The sequence below is a fragment of the Petromyzon marinus genome, unplaced genomic scaffold, assembly GCF_048934315.1.
Source record: "Petromyzon marinus isolate PM22_M1 ecotype Great Lakes invasive population unplaced genomic scaffold, UKy_Petmar_22M1.pri1.0 PM_G_Scaffold_65, whole genome shotgun sequence".
In the NCBI taxonomy this organism is placed as follows: Eukaryota; Metazoa; Chordata; class Hyperoartia; order Petromyzontiformes; family Petromyzontidae; genus Petromyzon; species Petromyzon marinus.
Window position 1 is genome coordinate 646,402 of NW_027423019.1, and position 16,778 is coordinate 663,179.

Below are 16,778 nucleotides of genomic sequence, written 5' to 3' on the forward strand. Positions count from 1 at the left end.
AGTGAGTGAGCATCTCACAGTTTGCTCTGAACTGTGTATGTAACATTCAGGAACGTTGAGTTGGTCGTGGTTGTGGTGGTCGAGTTGATGGTGAAAGGATCAACAAGTGGGGGTCTATCCCCTCCATCCCCACTGGGAGCCGCTTCAACGGGGTCCCAGCAAAGGGTCGCCAGGAGGTCTCGAGACTCCAAACGAACATTCAGTGGGAACAGCGGAGCTGGGCAGATGGGGAAAAACACTCAAGAGTGCGCTAACCACTGCACCACCACTCCTCACTCACACACACAGTGCGCTAACCACTGCACCACCACTCCACACACACACAGTGCGTTAACCACTGCACCACCACTCCCCACTCACACCCACACAGTGCGCTAACCACTGCACCACCACTCCCCACTCACACAGTGCGTTAACCACTGCACCACCACTCCACACACACACAGTGCGTTAACCACTGCACCACCACTCCCCACACACACACACAGTGCGCTAACCACTGCACCACCACTCCCCACACACTCACAGTGCGCTAACCACTGCACCACCACTCCCCACTCACACACACAGTGCGCTAACCACTGCACCACCACTCCCCACTCACACACAGTGCGGTAACCACTGCACCACCACTCCCCACACACTCACACACAGTGCGCTAACCACTGCACCACCACTCCTCACTCACACACAGTGCGCTAACCACTGCACCACCACTCCTCACACACACACTCACAGCGCGTTAACCACTGCACCACCACTCCACACACACACAGTGCGCTAACCACTGCACCACCACTCCCCACTCACACACAGTGCGCTAACCACTGCACCACCGCTCCCCACACACTCACACAGTGCGCTAACCACTGCACCACCACTCCCCACACTCACACAGTGTGCTAACCACTGCACCACCACTCCCCACACAGTGCGCTAACTACTGCACCACCACTCCCCACACAGTGTGCTAACCATTGCACCACCACTCCCCACACAGTGCGCTAACCACTGCACCACCACTCCCCCCACAATCACACAACCTGGTACCCGATTTATCGACCACCTCGGGCTCTGCTCACCGTGGCTGCTGCACGTGACGAAGTGGTGGAGGAGGAGGAGAGGCAGGATGAAGGGGAAGAGTAGGCCAAGTTTGTAGAGTTTCGACATCGCCATTAACCCCACACGCAGCCATGCGTCCGCCTCACCCAAGTCACGTGCTGAGTAAAATCGATTCAAGGTTAAATTAAAAACACGGATCGATTCCTGTGGGGATAACAAATGCGAATCGATAGTGGTCAAAAATGTAGCCGATGGCATCGATCCACATTGGGACTGCATTGGAATTGACGTTGGTCGTGAGTGTAAAATGAAATCGAATACATTTTCGATAACATGGGAATTGATTATGGCGATTTGTTCTAATAAAATAGGAATCGATCTAGCTAGGGATTTAAAGCGCATAAAATCGAATCCCATTGGGATACCGACCATGAGAATCGATTGTGTTAGAAAAGGAGAGCGTTTAGAATCGATTCCTATTGAGAATGAATCAGAATCAGAAAGGGTTTATTCGCCATGAAAGTTCACACCGACACGGAAGTTACTTTGGCAGGATGGTGCATACATTCAGCATATAGGAATCTAAAATCTTAAATAAGTTTTAAACAAGTCTTACTATAATAAGGGTTAAAAGTCTAACTAACACCAAGGGGCTGAAGTATATAAAATTGAATAAATATCGATAAAATAGCTTTAAGATATAATTTAAAAATAAAAAATACAAATAGGTTAACATAGTTAATATCAACAAGGTGTCATTATGTAGATAAAATGTTAATATCAGTGTTAGCCCTTGGCCTTGTTTAACAGGCCAGCAGCAGATGGGAAGAATCTGTTTTTATGGCGTGAGGTTTTGGTCCTGATGGACCGAAGCCTTCTGCCGGAGGGGAGTAGCTGAAACAGAGAGTGTCCAGGGTGGGAGGAATCGGCCACAATCTTCCTCGCTCGCCTCATGGTCCTTGTCGTGTGCAGGTCCTCGAGGGTTGGTAGATTGCAGGCAATCACCTTCTCAGCAGTGTGGATGATACGCTGCAGTCTGCTCTTGTCCTTGGCAGTGGCAGCAGCGTACCAGACGGTTATGGAGGAGGTGAGGATGGATTCAATGATCGCTGTATAGAATTGCACCATCATTGTCTTTGGCAGGTTGAATTTCTTCAGCTGCCGTAGAAAGTACATCCTCTGTGCAGTCTGCTTAACAGCTGATGTCAAACAAGCCACTGTGTCACTCACAACACACATTGCATGTTGGTGTCACGGTCAAAATTGTGGCAATTCCAGTAACACTATCCAGAAACTCCACAAGGGAGATGACGCGTCAATGATCGCCTCCTACCGACAGACTCATGTCCACGTGCAGGCCGGTGCAGGGCCACCTTGTGCCACACAGGGGCAGCTGCCACTAGGGGGCGCCCTTCCATTGTTTGAGATGAGGTTCGATACGAAACACCGAGTTGCTGAGGCAATAAGGCAAGCGACTTATGATACCAGCCGCTCCTCCTGGGCAGGTTCGGTTACGTACGGTGCGAAATAAGTTCCAGATACACACACAGAGACTCACACAGATACACACACAGAGACTCACACAGATACACACACAGAGACTCACACAGATACACACACAGAGACTCACACAGATACACACACAGATACACACACAGAGACTCACACAGATACACACAGATACACACACACAGAGACTCACACAGATACACACACAGACTCACACAGACACACACACAGAGACTCACACAGAGACTCACACAGATACACACACAGAGATTCACACAGATACACACACAGAGACTCACACAGATACACAGAGACTCACACAGATACACTCACACAGATACACACACACAGATACACACACAGAGACTCACACAGACACACACACAGAGACTCACACAGATACACACACAGAGATTCACACAGATACACACACAGAGACTCACAGACTCACACACGGTTGGCTAGGTATGGTGCGAAAGTTACAGATAAACAAGTTTGAGTCGCGGGCCGTGGAAGTTGACCGGGCGCGTGTTGCTACTGACAGTCGTTGAATACGGTTGGATAGACGCTGCTAGAGAGACAGAGACAAGACAGGCGGACAGACACAGACAAGAGGAACACAGAGACGACAGAGAAACACAGGCAGAGAGAAACACAGAGGCAAACAGATGACACAGACGGACAGAGAGATGTTGAATCGAACACACTTAACTCGCTCCATTGAAAGAGATTCCTCGATCTTAGCAATGCCCGGAAGTCGTTCTTATTCTTATTGATTTAATTGCGTGTGGTGTGTACGTGCAAGCAATGTGGGATATCGATGTACACAGATATGAACAAGATCAGCAGACAAGACGTCTTTAATTTAATCGGTCTCTCCACGAAACAAAGGAATGTTTAACACGAGATATAAATCCCACGGCCTTCGTGCGAGTCCATAATAACTGCAGCATTGCTTCAGTGCAAGCCAACTGTGGACCGGTTTTGGTGGACAATGTCTCAACAGCAGTGGGGCTTGCTTCAAGCCATGGTTGTGAACATCCAGACGTTAATCAGCAAGGAGCATTTATAGTCCGAGTTTGACAAAATCTACGTCAACACGTAAGACAAAATTATAATTCGTGTTGTAGAGAATGTATCTCCTCTACGTGTAACTTTAAGGTGGTATGGCTTGTAACTGATGAATGATCCGAGTGTGCTTCCTATGTCAAAGACAATGAGTTGCTCCAGATGCTTCCTGAAACACAAAAGTACCCTTTGACCTGTATCACAAGAACAACGGGTCTCACCTGAGTTCTCTGTACAGGTTACGTCCAAAAACACACACACACTTTGTCCTAACATCACTTATTCAATGTTTGACCCTTATAAAAAATAAAGTGATGCATGTACACACACAATCAGACAAGTGTTCATTCTAAATTTCGATTTAAAGCTTTCGTGACTGCAAGGATTCATCTTAAGTCACGTAGGATGAGAATATGAGAATAAAATAATAAATTAATAAAATAACACAATAAAGCTATTTCTATGACCAGTCTATTTCTATGACCAGTCACAAGCTAATCACTCAGCTATTTCAATGCTAAAGTCTCCTGTTTTATATGTAAACCCCTTTGTCAAGGTGCCTGACCTCTCTAAACCAGCTTAAAAGACGCTACAAATCTTAACAGCGTTCATTGAAGCTCTGTCGTCCCGACAGGTTTGTTCCTTTCACCTGTAGGCCACTTGTGTTGTGGCCGAAACGTCGTGAGAATTTTAGTGTTATTTTATTAATTTATTAATTTATTCTCATTCTACGTGACTTTACCGAAAGAACCAAAGAAGATGTTCATTCTAAATTATTGACTGGAATTTTAACAAAATTTAATTACTGCAGTGAAATCTACTGCATCAGATAACATCTGATTAAAAAGCTATTTAAAAAAATATGCACCGTCTGCTTAACAGTGGATGTAAAACATACTATTGTGTCATTCAAAACGAGTAGACCATTGCATGCTGGCGAATTCTAAACATTAGCGACAAATTACAAAACTGAGATGAAACATCAATCATCGCCCCCTACTGACAGCCTCTTGTTCACATACTCTTTGGTTCTTTCAGTAAAGTCACGTAGGTACAAAAAATAATAATAGATCACGACGTTTCGATCGTAACACAAGCGGTCGTCCTCAGGCGGAAAAAATAATAAATGCAGGCCGGTGCAGGGCCACCACCCTGTGCCACACAGGGGCAGCTGCTACTTGGGGATGCTCTTCGAGTGTTTCAGACGAGATACAAAACTCCGAGTTGCCGAGGCAATTAAGCAAGCACCGTGTAAAAGCAATTATTATAACATAGTGAATGCTTGGGAGCTTATTGGCTCTCGCTCCTGGTCAGAGATCTCCCCAACACACAGGTCCACAAAGACTGGCCGCTCGCTCTTACTCTGCAGGATGAACCTAGGACCTGAGTGTTCAACGTCGCATTCTTTTCGTTAAAGGCCTGTGACAAAGGTGCATCTATTGTAACGACATTGTCTCAAGCTTACACATCTACCGGGTCTCCATTTAACTTTGTATTGTCTAGGAAGTCCACCCACACCTCCACAAACTGCTGGGAGTTGCCTCGCTCTGTCTCAGTCAGAATTCTCCTCCTGCTTCACGTTGCCTCCATCGATGAGAAGGTCTCATTTTGGTGAATCTTCATCTTCACATTTTACCTTCACTTCTTCGCTCTTCACCATCACCTCTTCACCATCACCTCTTCACATTTCACCTCGATACCTTTAAGTCTCAAAGCTGCGATTTTCCTCCGGTTCTTGTTTCATGAGGGATGGGCTCATTGCGGCACTTTGACTTTCACAAGCTGATTTCAGACTCCACTCCTTGTGGATCTTCTGATGCTTCTGTGTTCTCTGGTGTACTTGAAGATTTGATGAATTTGCAAACATCTGCCTGCACAGAGTACACTTGAAGGGTTTCTCTCCTGTGTGTGTTCTCTGGTGTACTATAAGAGCAGCTGACTGTGCAAATGCCTTCCCACACACACTGCACTTGAAGGGTTTCTCTCCCGTGTGAGTTCTCTGGTGTGCTACAAGAGCAGATGACTGCGCAAATGCCTTCCCACACACACTGCACTTGAAGGGTTTCTCTCCCGTGTGTGTTCTCTGGTGTTCTACAAGAGCAGATGACCCTGCAAATGCCTTCCCACACACACTGCACTTGAAGGGTTTCTCTCCCGTGTGAGTTCTCTGGTGTGCTACAAGAGTAGATGACTGTGAAAATGCCTTCACACACACACTGCACTTGAAGGGTTTCTCTCCCGTGTGTGTTCTCTGGTGTATTTTCAGAGTAGATGGCCGTGCAAATGCCTTGTTACACACACTGCACTTGAAGGGTTTCTCTCCTGTGTGTGTTCTCTGGTGTATTTTAAGAACAGATGACTGTGGAAATGCCTTGTTACACACAGTACATTTGAAGGGTTTCTCTCCTGTGTGAGTTCTCTGGTGCCGTGTCAAATTTCCAGTCCGATCCGTGCTGTATGCACGCTGGTCGCATTGTTGACATGTCATACCGAGCTGCGCTGAGTGCATTTGCTCCATCAGACCAATTCTGCAGAGGAAGCGTCAGAGGAAGCGTCAGCTGCAGACAGAAAAAAATAATATCCACACCATCTACACGTCAGTATCGAGGCACAGAGGAATGCATACATACACAGTAACACGTGACTTACACGTCTATACTTATTCATATATTCATGATGCAGTGAAAAAGTTTCCCAAATTCATCACAGGGCTGTTATGGCACGCAATGAGAGGGCAAATGGTCGTAAACATGCCTGGAAGCCCTCGTATCTTCAAAATGAATGTTCACCCAAAACTCCGAGCACATAATTTCGGCTGTCTGGCTACAAAAGGAATATTTATGAGAGCTAAATTCAGCTGACATAGCAAAGGGTGTTGAAAACAATACCATTTGTGTTATGCATAAATTAATGTTCAATCGGAACTTAGAGGTGTGAATCCAGGCTCAGATGTCCTTAAATGCTGGGATGAACAGTTCAAACTTCAGCTGAATGTGTGTGCTGTGTTCACCTCCTGTTTCCATTCTTATAAAGAGTTCCAGAGGAAAACAAAAGTAAACTACTGTTATGATATAACCTCCGTGTTCAACAGAGTTAATAGACGTTACTGCAAACACAAACTGTACACTGTCACTGGGTAAACAGGCAGTGGCGTGTCTAGAATCATGCCTGGCCACCTTCATCTGCTTGGCATGAATGCATCCTCACTCCACCAAGTAATTGAGGATCAACGAACATAGCCGAGGCTAACTGGAGTTTGCGTGTCTCTCTGCGTGGTGAGATGTTAACTACCTCACCTGGTATACAGGAAGTCGTGGGTTCGATCCCGACCGTGACGCCTGCTGTATATTTGGAGTTTGCGCGTCACTCCGTTTAGCGTCTTTGACCGATAGACATTGACACACGTATTCTTGGTTCTTTCAGTAAAGTTACGTAGATAGAAAATAACAATAACAGATAATACAATTACATTAAATAAAGACTACTTCTTCTTTGGTTCTTTCGGTAAAGTCACGTAGAATGAGAATAAAATAATAAATTGATAAAATAAAATAACACAATCATATTCTCACGACGTTTCGGCCACAACACAAGCGGCCTTCATCGTTGTGGCCGAAACATCGTGAGAATATTATTGTGTTATTTTATTTTATCAATTTATTATTTTATTCTCATTCTACGTGACTTTACCGAAAGAACCAAAGAAGATGAATCCTTGCAGTCACGAAAGCTTTAAATCGAAAATTAAAGACTACTTGTGTTGCGATCAAAACGACGTGAGTTGTTTTGCTCTATTTACAATTTATTTTTATTTATTTTCATTGTTATTTTTATTTAACTTTCTATCTGCGTGACTTTACCGAAAGAACCAAGAATATTAATTCCTGCAGTCACCAAAGTTTTAAGTCAAAACATTCACACACGTTGACAAAGCCTCACCTTGTGTTGTTGTGGGCAGGTCGCTTCTGATAACAAGAGTGGTAAAGCAGCTCAAGCGGGCTTGGCCTGCTAACAAAAGAACGAAAATAAAAAACTGCGTGAATATTTACAATAAAACAAAGTTACAAAGTGGCGAGCCGGGTGAAGACAAATTCAACTTAAGCGAGATAATTAAAGTAAACGCAATCAGGCGAGGGCAGGAGGCAAGGCCCCGTGTGACTAGGCCCCGCGTTGTAAAGTTCCAACTTGGACATCGATTCCCATGCTCGCTGCTACTCAACTGACATCCCTACGAGAGAGCCAGGCTCTACCTTGGTAAACAACCACCACCACAACCACCACCACCACAACCACCACCACAACAACCACCACCACAATGAGAATTTCTCACCTCGGATTTCAGTGCAGGAAGCGATAGCTTCCTGTTACCTCGTGACGTCACGAGGTAGCAGGTGACATGACGTCACTTCCGGGGAACGGGACACGCTCCTCCCACAACGAGCTTATACGCAAATAAATAAATTAGAGTATGAATAAATTATGTTAATGTACCATTCAATATATAGGTGCTGAACCTGTCGCAATAAACTCGCGACGGCTTTAATACATTATGTTAATGAGCCACCAGTCACTGGGCGTAGCTTTGCCCAAATAAGATATGGCACTGGAACAATAACGGCAGTGACCCAAGCGGAGGTGACGTCACGCTCAAGAGCGCGGTGGAATACCTTGGTAACATGACGTCACTAGCAAGGTACACCTCCCCCTGGCGTTTCACGCTGATGAAGTAATGCTGAGTGGTGACGTCACAGAGCGGGATTGGAGTTTAAGTTGATTTAGATTAATTTTCCATTGCTCCCTCCCTTGGGTGCGTGGGCTCAGCTACAACAACGTGGACATTATTGTGTATACACTGTGTGTGTGTACACTGTGTGTACGTATATATACACTGTATGTACATACACAGGGTATACACTGTGTGTACACTATGTGTGTGTACACTGTGTGTGTACACTGTGTGTGTGTACAGTGTGTGTGTACTGTGTGTGTACACTGTGTGTGTGTACACTGTGTGTGTACACTGTGTGTGTATTCTGTGTGTGTGTACACTGTGTGTATACTGTGTGTGTGTACACTGTGTGTGTACAGTGTGTACACTGTGTGAACAGTGTGTGTGTACTGTGTGTGTACACTGTGTGTGTGTACACTGTGTATATACACTGTGTGTATACTGTGTGTACACTGTGTGTGTGTGTACAGTGTGTACACTGTGTGAACAGTGTGTGTATACTGTGTGTGTACACTGTGTGTACACTGTGTGTGTAGAGTGTGTGTACACTATGTGTGTGTGTACACTGTGTGTGTCCGCATTGAAACCAAACCCCCGGCAAGGCCATCTACTTAATGACGAGAGAAAATTCACACGAAATGTCCTTTTCAATGAAGTCTCCCAGATGTAAATTGATACAAGCTTTTAATGAAAAAATAAAATCATCTAATTCAAAACACAACACAATTCAAAGATGTTTCATTTTTAAACTTCAAAACGGAGCATGGGGTATTTGCGTGAATGCGTCCTTCGTGTGCAAATGTTGTGACTTTCCTGGCCTGAAGGCCGTCAATGTGTTGGACCCTTATTGGTGCACAGCGTCTCAACAACAGCAGTGGGGTTTGCTTCAACCGATGGTTACGAACATCCAGACGTGAATCAGCAAGGAGCATTTCTAGTCCCATTTAGACAAAATCTACGTCAACACGTAAGACAAAACTACAATTCGTGTTGTAGAGAATGTACCTCCTCCTATACGTGTAACTTTCAAGTGGTATGCCTTGTAACTGATGAATGATCCGAGCGTGCTACCTATTTCAAAGAGGCAGACGCTTCGTGAAACACAAAAGTACCCTTTGACCTGTATCACAAGAACAACGGGTCTCACCTGAGTTCTCTGTACAGGTTACTTCCAAACACACACACACACTTTGTCCTAACATCACTTATTCAATGTGTGACCCTCAGACAAAATGTTACATGTACGCCCGCAGTCAGACAAGTATTCATTCTAAATCATTGACGGGCATATTAACATTGAATTACTGCAGCGAAATTGACTGCATCAGGTTACATCGTATTAACAAGAAGTTATTTTAAAAATACGCACCGCCTGCTTAACAGTGTATGTACACCGTACTATTGCAGTGTCATTCAAAACGAGTAGGCCATTGCATGCTGGCGTCTGGGTCAAAATGTAGCAAATTCTAAACATTAGCTACAAATAATAGACCACGGAGTTTAGATCGCAACACAAGCAATCATCATCAGGTGGGACAACCACAGCAGCAAGAAGACAAAACTGCTGAAGTAGGCGCCTACTTCAGCATCTTCTTCTTGCTGTGGTTGTCCCACCTGATGACGATTGCTTGTGTTGTGATCTAAACGCCGTGGTCTGTTATGTTTCTACCCACGTGATGACTTTACCGAAATAACTAGAGAGTGTGGATTCCTGCAGTCACGAAAGCTTCGAATCAAGATTGCCGACAAACTACACAACCGAGATGACGCATCAATCATCGCCCCCTACTGACAGGCTCTTGCCCACATGCAGGCCGGTGCAGGGCCACCACTCCGTGCCACACAGGGGCAGCTGCTACTTGGGGATGCTCTTCGAGCGTCTCAGACGAGATACAAAAATCCGAGTTGCCGAGGCGATTAAGCGAGCAAAGCGTAAAAGCAATTATCATGAGAACATCGTGAATGCTTGGGAGCTTATTGTCTCTCGCTCCTGGTGAGAGATTGACCCAACCCACAGGTCCACAAAGACTGGCCGCTCTTACTCTGCAGGTTGAACCTAGGAGCTGAGTGTTCAACTTCAAATTCTTGTCATTAAAGGCCTGTGACAAAGGTGCATCTATTGTAGCGACATCGTCTCTGGCTTACACATCTACCGGGTCTCCACTTGACTTTGTATTGTCTAGGAGCAAGTCCACCCACACCTCCACTTCCACAAACTGCTGGGAGTTGCCTCGCTCTGCCTCAGTCAGAATTCACCCCCTGCTTGACGTTGCCTCCATCAATATGAAGGTGCGATTTTGGAGTTGAATCTTCATCTTCACATTTCACCTACACTTCTTTGCTATTCACCATCACTTCTTCCTTCTTCACCGTCACTTCTTCTCTCTTCACCATCACCTCTTCATATTTCACCTTGATATCTTGAAAAGTGTCCAAGCTGGGATTTTCTTCCGGTTCGTGTTTCATGAGGGATGGGCTTATAGTGGCACTTTGACTTTCACAAGCTGATTTCAGACTCCACTCCTTGCAGATCTTCTGATGCTTCCGTGTTCTCTGGTGTACTTGAAGATTTTATGAATGTGCAAACGCCTTCCTGCAGAGTGCACCTGAAGGGTTTCTCTCCCGTGTGTGTTCTCTGGTGTACTTTAAGATGTGATGACTGTGCAAACATCATCCCACACAGAGTGTACCTCAAGGGTTTCTCTCCTGTGTGTGTTCTCTGGTGTGTTACAAGAGGAGATGAATGTGCAAACGCCTTCCCACACACACTGCACTTGAAGGGTTTCTCTCCTGTGTGTGTTCTCTGGTGTACTTTAAGATGTGGTGACTGTGAAAACGCCTTCCCGCACAGAGTGCACTTGAAGGGTTTCTCTCCCGTGTGTGTTCTCTGGTGTACTTGAAGATGTGATGACTGTGCAAACATCATCCCGCACAAAATGCACCTGAAGGGTTTCTCTCCTGTGTGTATTCTCTGGTGTTTTTTAAGAACAGATGACAGTGAAAATGCCTTCCCACACACAGTGCACTTGAAGGGTTTCTCTCCCGTGTGTGTTCTCTGGTGTTCTTTAAGAACAGATGACCGTGAAAACGCCTTCCCACACACACTGCACTTGAAGGGTTTCTCTCCTGTGTGAGTCCTCTGGTGCCGTGTCAAATCTCCAGTACGATCCGTGCTGTATGCACACCGGTCGCATTGGAGCCTTGTCCTACCGAGCTGCGCTGAGTGCATTTGCTCCATCAGAACAATTCTGCGGAAGAAGCGTCAGAGGAAGCGTCAGCTGCAGACAGAGAAAAATATCCACACCATCTACACGACAGTATCGAGGCACAGAGGAATGCATATATAGTCACATGTGACTTACACGTCTATACTTATTCATATATTCAGGATGTAGTAAAAACGTTTCCCAAATTCATCACAGGGCTGTTATGGCACACATTGAGAGGGCAAATGGTCATAAACATGCCTGGAAGCCCTCGTATCTTCAAAATGAATGTTCACCAAAAACTCCAACCACACAATTTCAGCTGTCTGGCTTCAAAAGGAATATTTATGAGAGCTAAATTCAGCTGACATAGCAAAAAGTGTTGAAAACAATACTATTTGTGTTGTGCAGAAATTCATCAATTAACGTTGAATCGCAACTTAGAGGTGTGAATCCAGGCTCAGATGTCCTTAAATGCTGGGATGAACAGTTCCGACTTCAGCTGCATGTGTGCTGAGTTAACTTCCTGTTTCCATTCTTATAAAGAGTTACAGAGGAAAACAAAAGTAAACTATTATTACGCTATAACCTCCGTGTTCAACAGAGTTAATAGACTTTACTGCAAACACAAACTGTACACTGTCACTGGGTAAACAGGCGGTGGCGTGTCTAGAATCATGCCTGGCCACCTTCATCTGCTTGGAATGAATGCTTCCTCACTCCACCAAGTAATTAATTGAGGATCAACGAACATAGCCGAGGCTAACAGGAGTTTGCGTGTCTCTCTCCGTGGTGAGATGTTAACTACCTCACCTGGTATACAGGAAGTCGTGGGTTCGATCCCGACCCTGACGCCTGCTGTATATTTGGAGTTTGCGTGTCTCTCCGCTGAGTGTCTTTGACCGATAGACATTGACACACGTATTCTTGTTTCTTTCAGTAAAGTTACGTAGATAGAAAATAACAATAATTGATAATACAATTACATTAAATAAAGACTACTTGTGTTGCGATCAAAACGACGTGAGTTTTTTTGCTTTATTCACAATTATTTATTTATTGTATTGCTATTTTTATTTAATTTTCTATCTACGTGACTTTACCGAAAGAACCAAGAATATTAATTCCTGCAGTCACCAAAGTTTTAAGTCAAAACATTCACACACGTTGACAAAGCCTCACCTTGTGTTGTTGTGGGCAGGTCGCTTCTGATAACAAGAGCGGTATAGCAGCTCAAGCGGGCTTGGCCTGGTGAAAAAGAAAATAAAAACTGCGTGAATATTTACAATAAAACAAAGTTACAAATTGGCGAGCCGGGTGAAGACAAATTAAACTTAAGCGAGATAATTAAAGTAAATGCAATCAGGCGAGGGCAGGAGGCAAGGCCCCGCGTGGCTAGGCCCCGCGTTGTTAAGTTCCAACTTGGACATCGATTCCCATGCTCGCTGCTACTCAACTGACATCCCTACGAGAGAGCCAGGCTCTACCTTGGTAAACAACAACAACCACCACCACAACCACCACCACCACAACGAAGAGAATTTCTCACCTCGGATTTCAGTGCAAGCGCGCACACGGCAGCTTCCTGTTGCCTCGCGACAGCAGGAAGTAGTATGACGTCACTTCCCTCTCACGAGCGGCTCTGTAACTGAATACATTATCTTCTTTGGTTCTTTCGGTAAAGTCACGTAGAATGAGAATAAAATAATAAATTGATAAAATAAAATAACACAATAATATTCTCACGACGTTTCGGCCACAACACAAGCGGCCTTCATCAGGTGAAGGGAGCGAGACTGTCTGGTAGGACAGCGCTGGAGTGAGAGAGCCACGTTCAGATCACGGCTTTTAAGCTGTGTGAGAGGAACAAAGAGCCTTGACGAAGGAATTAGCATAAAATTTTAGCATTGAAAAGGCTGAATGATTAGCTTGTGACTGGTCACAGAAATAGCTATGTTAAAAGTTAAAGCATACACATCCGCAGAGGCACCCATTGTTAAAAGGAATTAGCATAGAATTTAGCATTGAAATAGCTAAATTAAGGCATTCGCTTGTAACTGCTACAGAAATAGTTACGTTGAAGTCAGAGCATACACATTCACCGAGGCACTTAGTACAAATCAAAACAGGAGAATTTAGCATTGAAATAACTAGGCGAATTTAGCATTGAAATAACTGGGTGATTTGCTGGTGACTGGTCACAGAAATGACTAACATATCTGAGCTATTCACAGTACTATATAGTGAACCAATAAAAACTAAAATATAAATTACCTTCATGTTATCAATAAACTCTATATTCTCCAATCAGCTAAGCTACCAACCATAAGTCGTTATATATCACAATGCTATATGGCGAAAAAATGGGTGGATTCTTACCCTCAAATTTCCGTACCACGGATAGCTACGGGCCCCGTTCAGACGAACGAGTTCGTCCATGGTCGGAACAGAGGAGGGGGAGAGAGACAGCTGCGAAGCCCTAGTATACTCCATGTTGTAAACCATACCATTAACCGTGGTGTGAGAGGTATTAAGAGGCAATGCTGGCGAAAGAGCTGCGGTCTGAAGGTCATCGTAAAATTACAATTAATTAAGAACAGAAATGATTTAACACATCTTTCCAGTGGTTACTAAGCCTGAATCCATCTTCTCGGTTGAAATTGTCTCTGTGCTTGTATATGTGAATGGCCTCATGAACGAATCTCTCATGGTAGCCAGTTGGTTTGCAAAGAACCTCCGTCTTGGATAAGTCAATGTCATGTGAGCCCACTGAATTGTAACAGTGATCTGCCACGGCAGAGGAGTTCGTCTTACCGTGTTTCAAGTCTGCTTTATGTTCGCGGATGCGGTCCGAGATATGTCTTTTGGTTTCTCCAATGTAGCTACTACCACAAAGGCACTTTAGTTTGTAAACGCCCGGGTACTGTATGTCTGGAAGAGCATCTTTTACAGATGGAACTAAATCACGGATTTTGTGTACTGTGTTGAATCGGACCTGGATCTTGTGTTTATTCAGGATTTTGGAGATCTTTTTAGTGACCCCTGCAATGTAGGGTAAGGTGATGGTTTTGAGTGGCTCCACAAGAGGATCCTTCTTCATGACTGGAGTGATGGCTTTGCGGATTGTGTAGTCGGAGTAGCCATTAGCCCTGAGAGCCTGGTGTACGTGCTTGAGTTCACTGGTAATGTGTTCCTGGTCGGAAATGCATTGGGCTCTATGGTATAGAGTCTTGATGAGGCAGTTCTTCTGGGATGGATGGTGGTGGGAATCCGGTTTCAAGTAAGCATCTGTATGGGTGGCTTTCCTGTAGACAGAGTGGCTCATTGAACCATCAGGTCTCTTTTTAATTAGGACATCCAAAAAGGGTAGTTTGCCATCTTTTTCGACCTCCATGGTAAATCTGATGGCTGGGTGTATGGAATTGATGTGGTCGCGGAATTGGTCTAGAGCAGGCTGGCCATGTAGCCAGATGACAAAGGTGTCATCCACGTACCTCTTCCATAAGGTCGGGCGTAGAGTGGCATTCTGGATGGCGTCAGTTTCAAAATCTTCCATGAATACGTTGGCTACAACCGGAGATAGGGGGGAGCCCATTGGGGTGCCCTCAGTTTGTTTGTAGAAAGTTCCATTCCAGGTGAAGTATGTGTTGGTTAAGCAATGTCTCACCAGGGGGTGTACATCAGTGTGCAGTCCTTGATGAACCAGGTCTTCAGTGATAGCGATGGTGTCAGGTACCGGGACTTTGGTGAACAAGGACACCACATCAAAACTGACAAGCAGGTCGTCTGGAGACAGGGAAATGCGTTTGATTGTCGATACCAGGTGAGTAGAATTTAGTACCGCAGAGGTGGTTTTTCCAGTGAAAGGTCACAGTATATCAGCAAGAAAACGTGCCAGCTTATAGGTGGGGGAGTTGATAGTAGAGACGATGGGACGAAGGGGTGTATCTTCTTTGTGTATCTTTGGAAGGCCATATAATCTTGGTGGTCTGGCAGCAGAGGGTTTCAACGAGATCTGTTTGGTCTCATCAATTAATGCTGTTGAATCAGAGATGATTTTGTTCGTTTTGGTAACCAGGCTGTTGGTGGGATCTCTTTTTATTTTTGTATAGCTGCCATCATTGAGTAGTTCTTGAATTTTGTTGTTATATTCTGTTTTGTCCATGATGACAGTGGCATTGCCCTTGTCGGCTGAGAGGACGACAATATCATCCCTCTTTTTTAATTGAGATAATTCAAAACCTGCGTCTTTGCTGATGTTGCTGGGTGGCAACTTAGCGTTTTTGAGGGTTGCAGCGATTTCAGATCTTGCTACGTCTGCAGCGATGGGACTCAAGCCCTTGAGTGCAATGTCGACATGGGCAATGATATCATTAACCGGTAAGTGTCTCGGTGTGACAGCAAAGTTTAGACCTTTAGCTAAAACGGATTTCAGACCATCAGAAATGGAACTGTTACTGCGATTAATTACGACTTTGTTGACGTCTAATCTTTTCGGTGTGTGGGTCCGATTATTTGCTGGAGAGGTGCTTGAATTTGGAAATCAAATTGTCCCTACATTTGGTCGACATAGTGGCAGCCGAAGAGGTAGTCATATTGTCTACATGTTCCCAATCCGATGTAGACATTGTTGCTGTCAATGTTAAGTGTGATTTGTAGAGTGTCTTGTCTAACTGATCGAGTTCGGTGCGTGTAAGTCTGATTTTTTCCGAGATAAGAGCGAAGCAAGTTCTAGCTAGAATTCGTTTTGCATTGAGAGAAGTTGCAACAGCAGAGGTTAGTGTAAATGCGGTTGGTATTACCTTAGAGTCGCGGCATCTCTTCAGAAAGGTGAGAGACTCGATTAGTTGAGCCTTCTTATCCCGGAGTCTGTTGAATGATCTTAAGGATGTGTGAAATCCCTCCCCGTAGAGGCGGTAAAATTTCGATTTAAAGCTTTCGTCACTGCAAGGATTCATCTTCTTTGGTTCTTTCGGTAAAGTCACGTAGAATGAGAATAAAATAATAAATTGATAAAATAAAAGAACACAATATTCTCACGACGTTTCGGCCACAACACAAGCGGCCTTCATCAGGTGAAGGGACGAGACTGTCTGGTAGGACAGCGCTGGAGTGATTAAAAGCCACGTTCAGATCACGACCTTTAAGCTGTGTCAGAAGAAACAAAGCGCCTTGACAAAGGAATTAGCATATAATTTAGCATT

General features: G+C 44.7%; 1 protein-coding gene across 3 annotated transcripts in view; it reads right to left on the bottom strand.

The window, feature by feature from the left end:
- LOC142919869 (uncharacterized) overlaps positions 1 to 1,229 on the bottom strand; it is a 79,726-nt gene extending 78,497 nt beyond the window's left edge. For all 3 annotated transcript variants that reach the window (XM_076062539.1, XM_076062538.1, XM_076062537.1), the window contains exons 1-2: positions 1,083 to 1,229; positions 19 to 217 (exon numbers count right to left, since the gene is read on the bottom strand). In XM_076062539.1, the coding sequence (XP_075918654.1) occupies positions 19 to 217; positions 1,083 to 1,176 (293 nt within the window). In that variant the 5' untranslated portion in view covers positions 1,177 to 1,229. The remainder of the gene's footprint in view (positions 1 to 18; positions 218 to 1,082) is intronic.
- Positions 1,230 to 16,778: the final 15,549 nt, after the last annotated feature.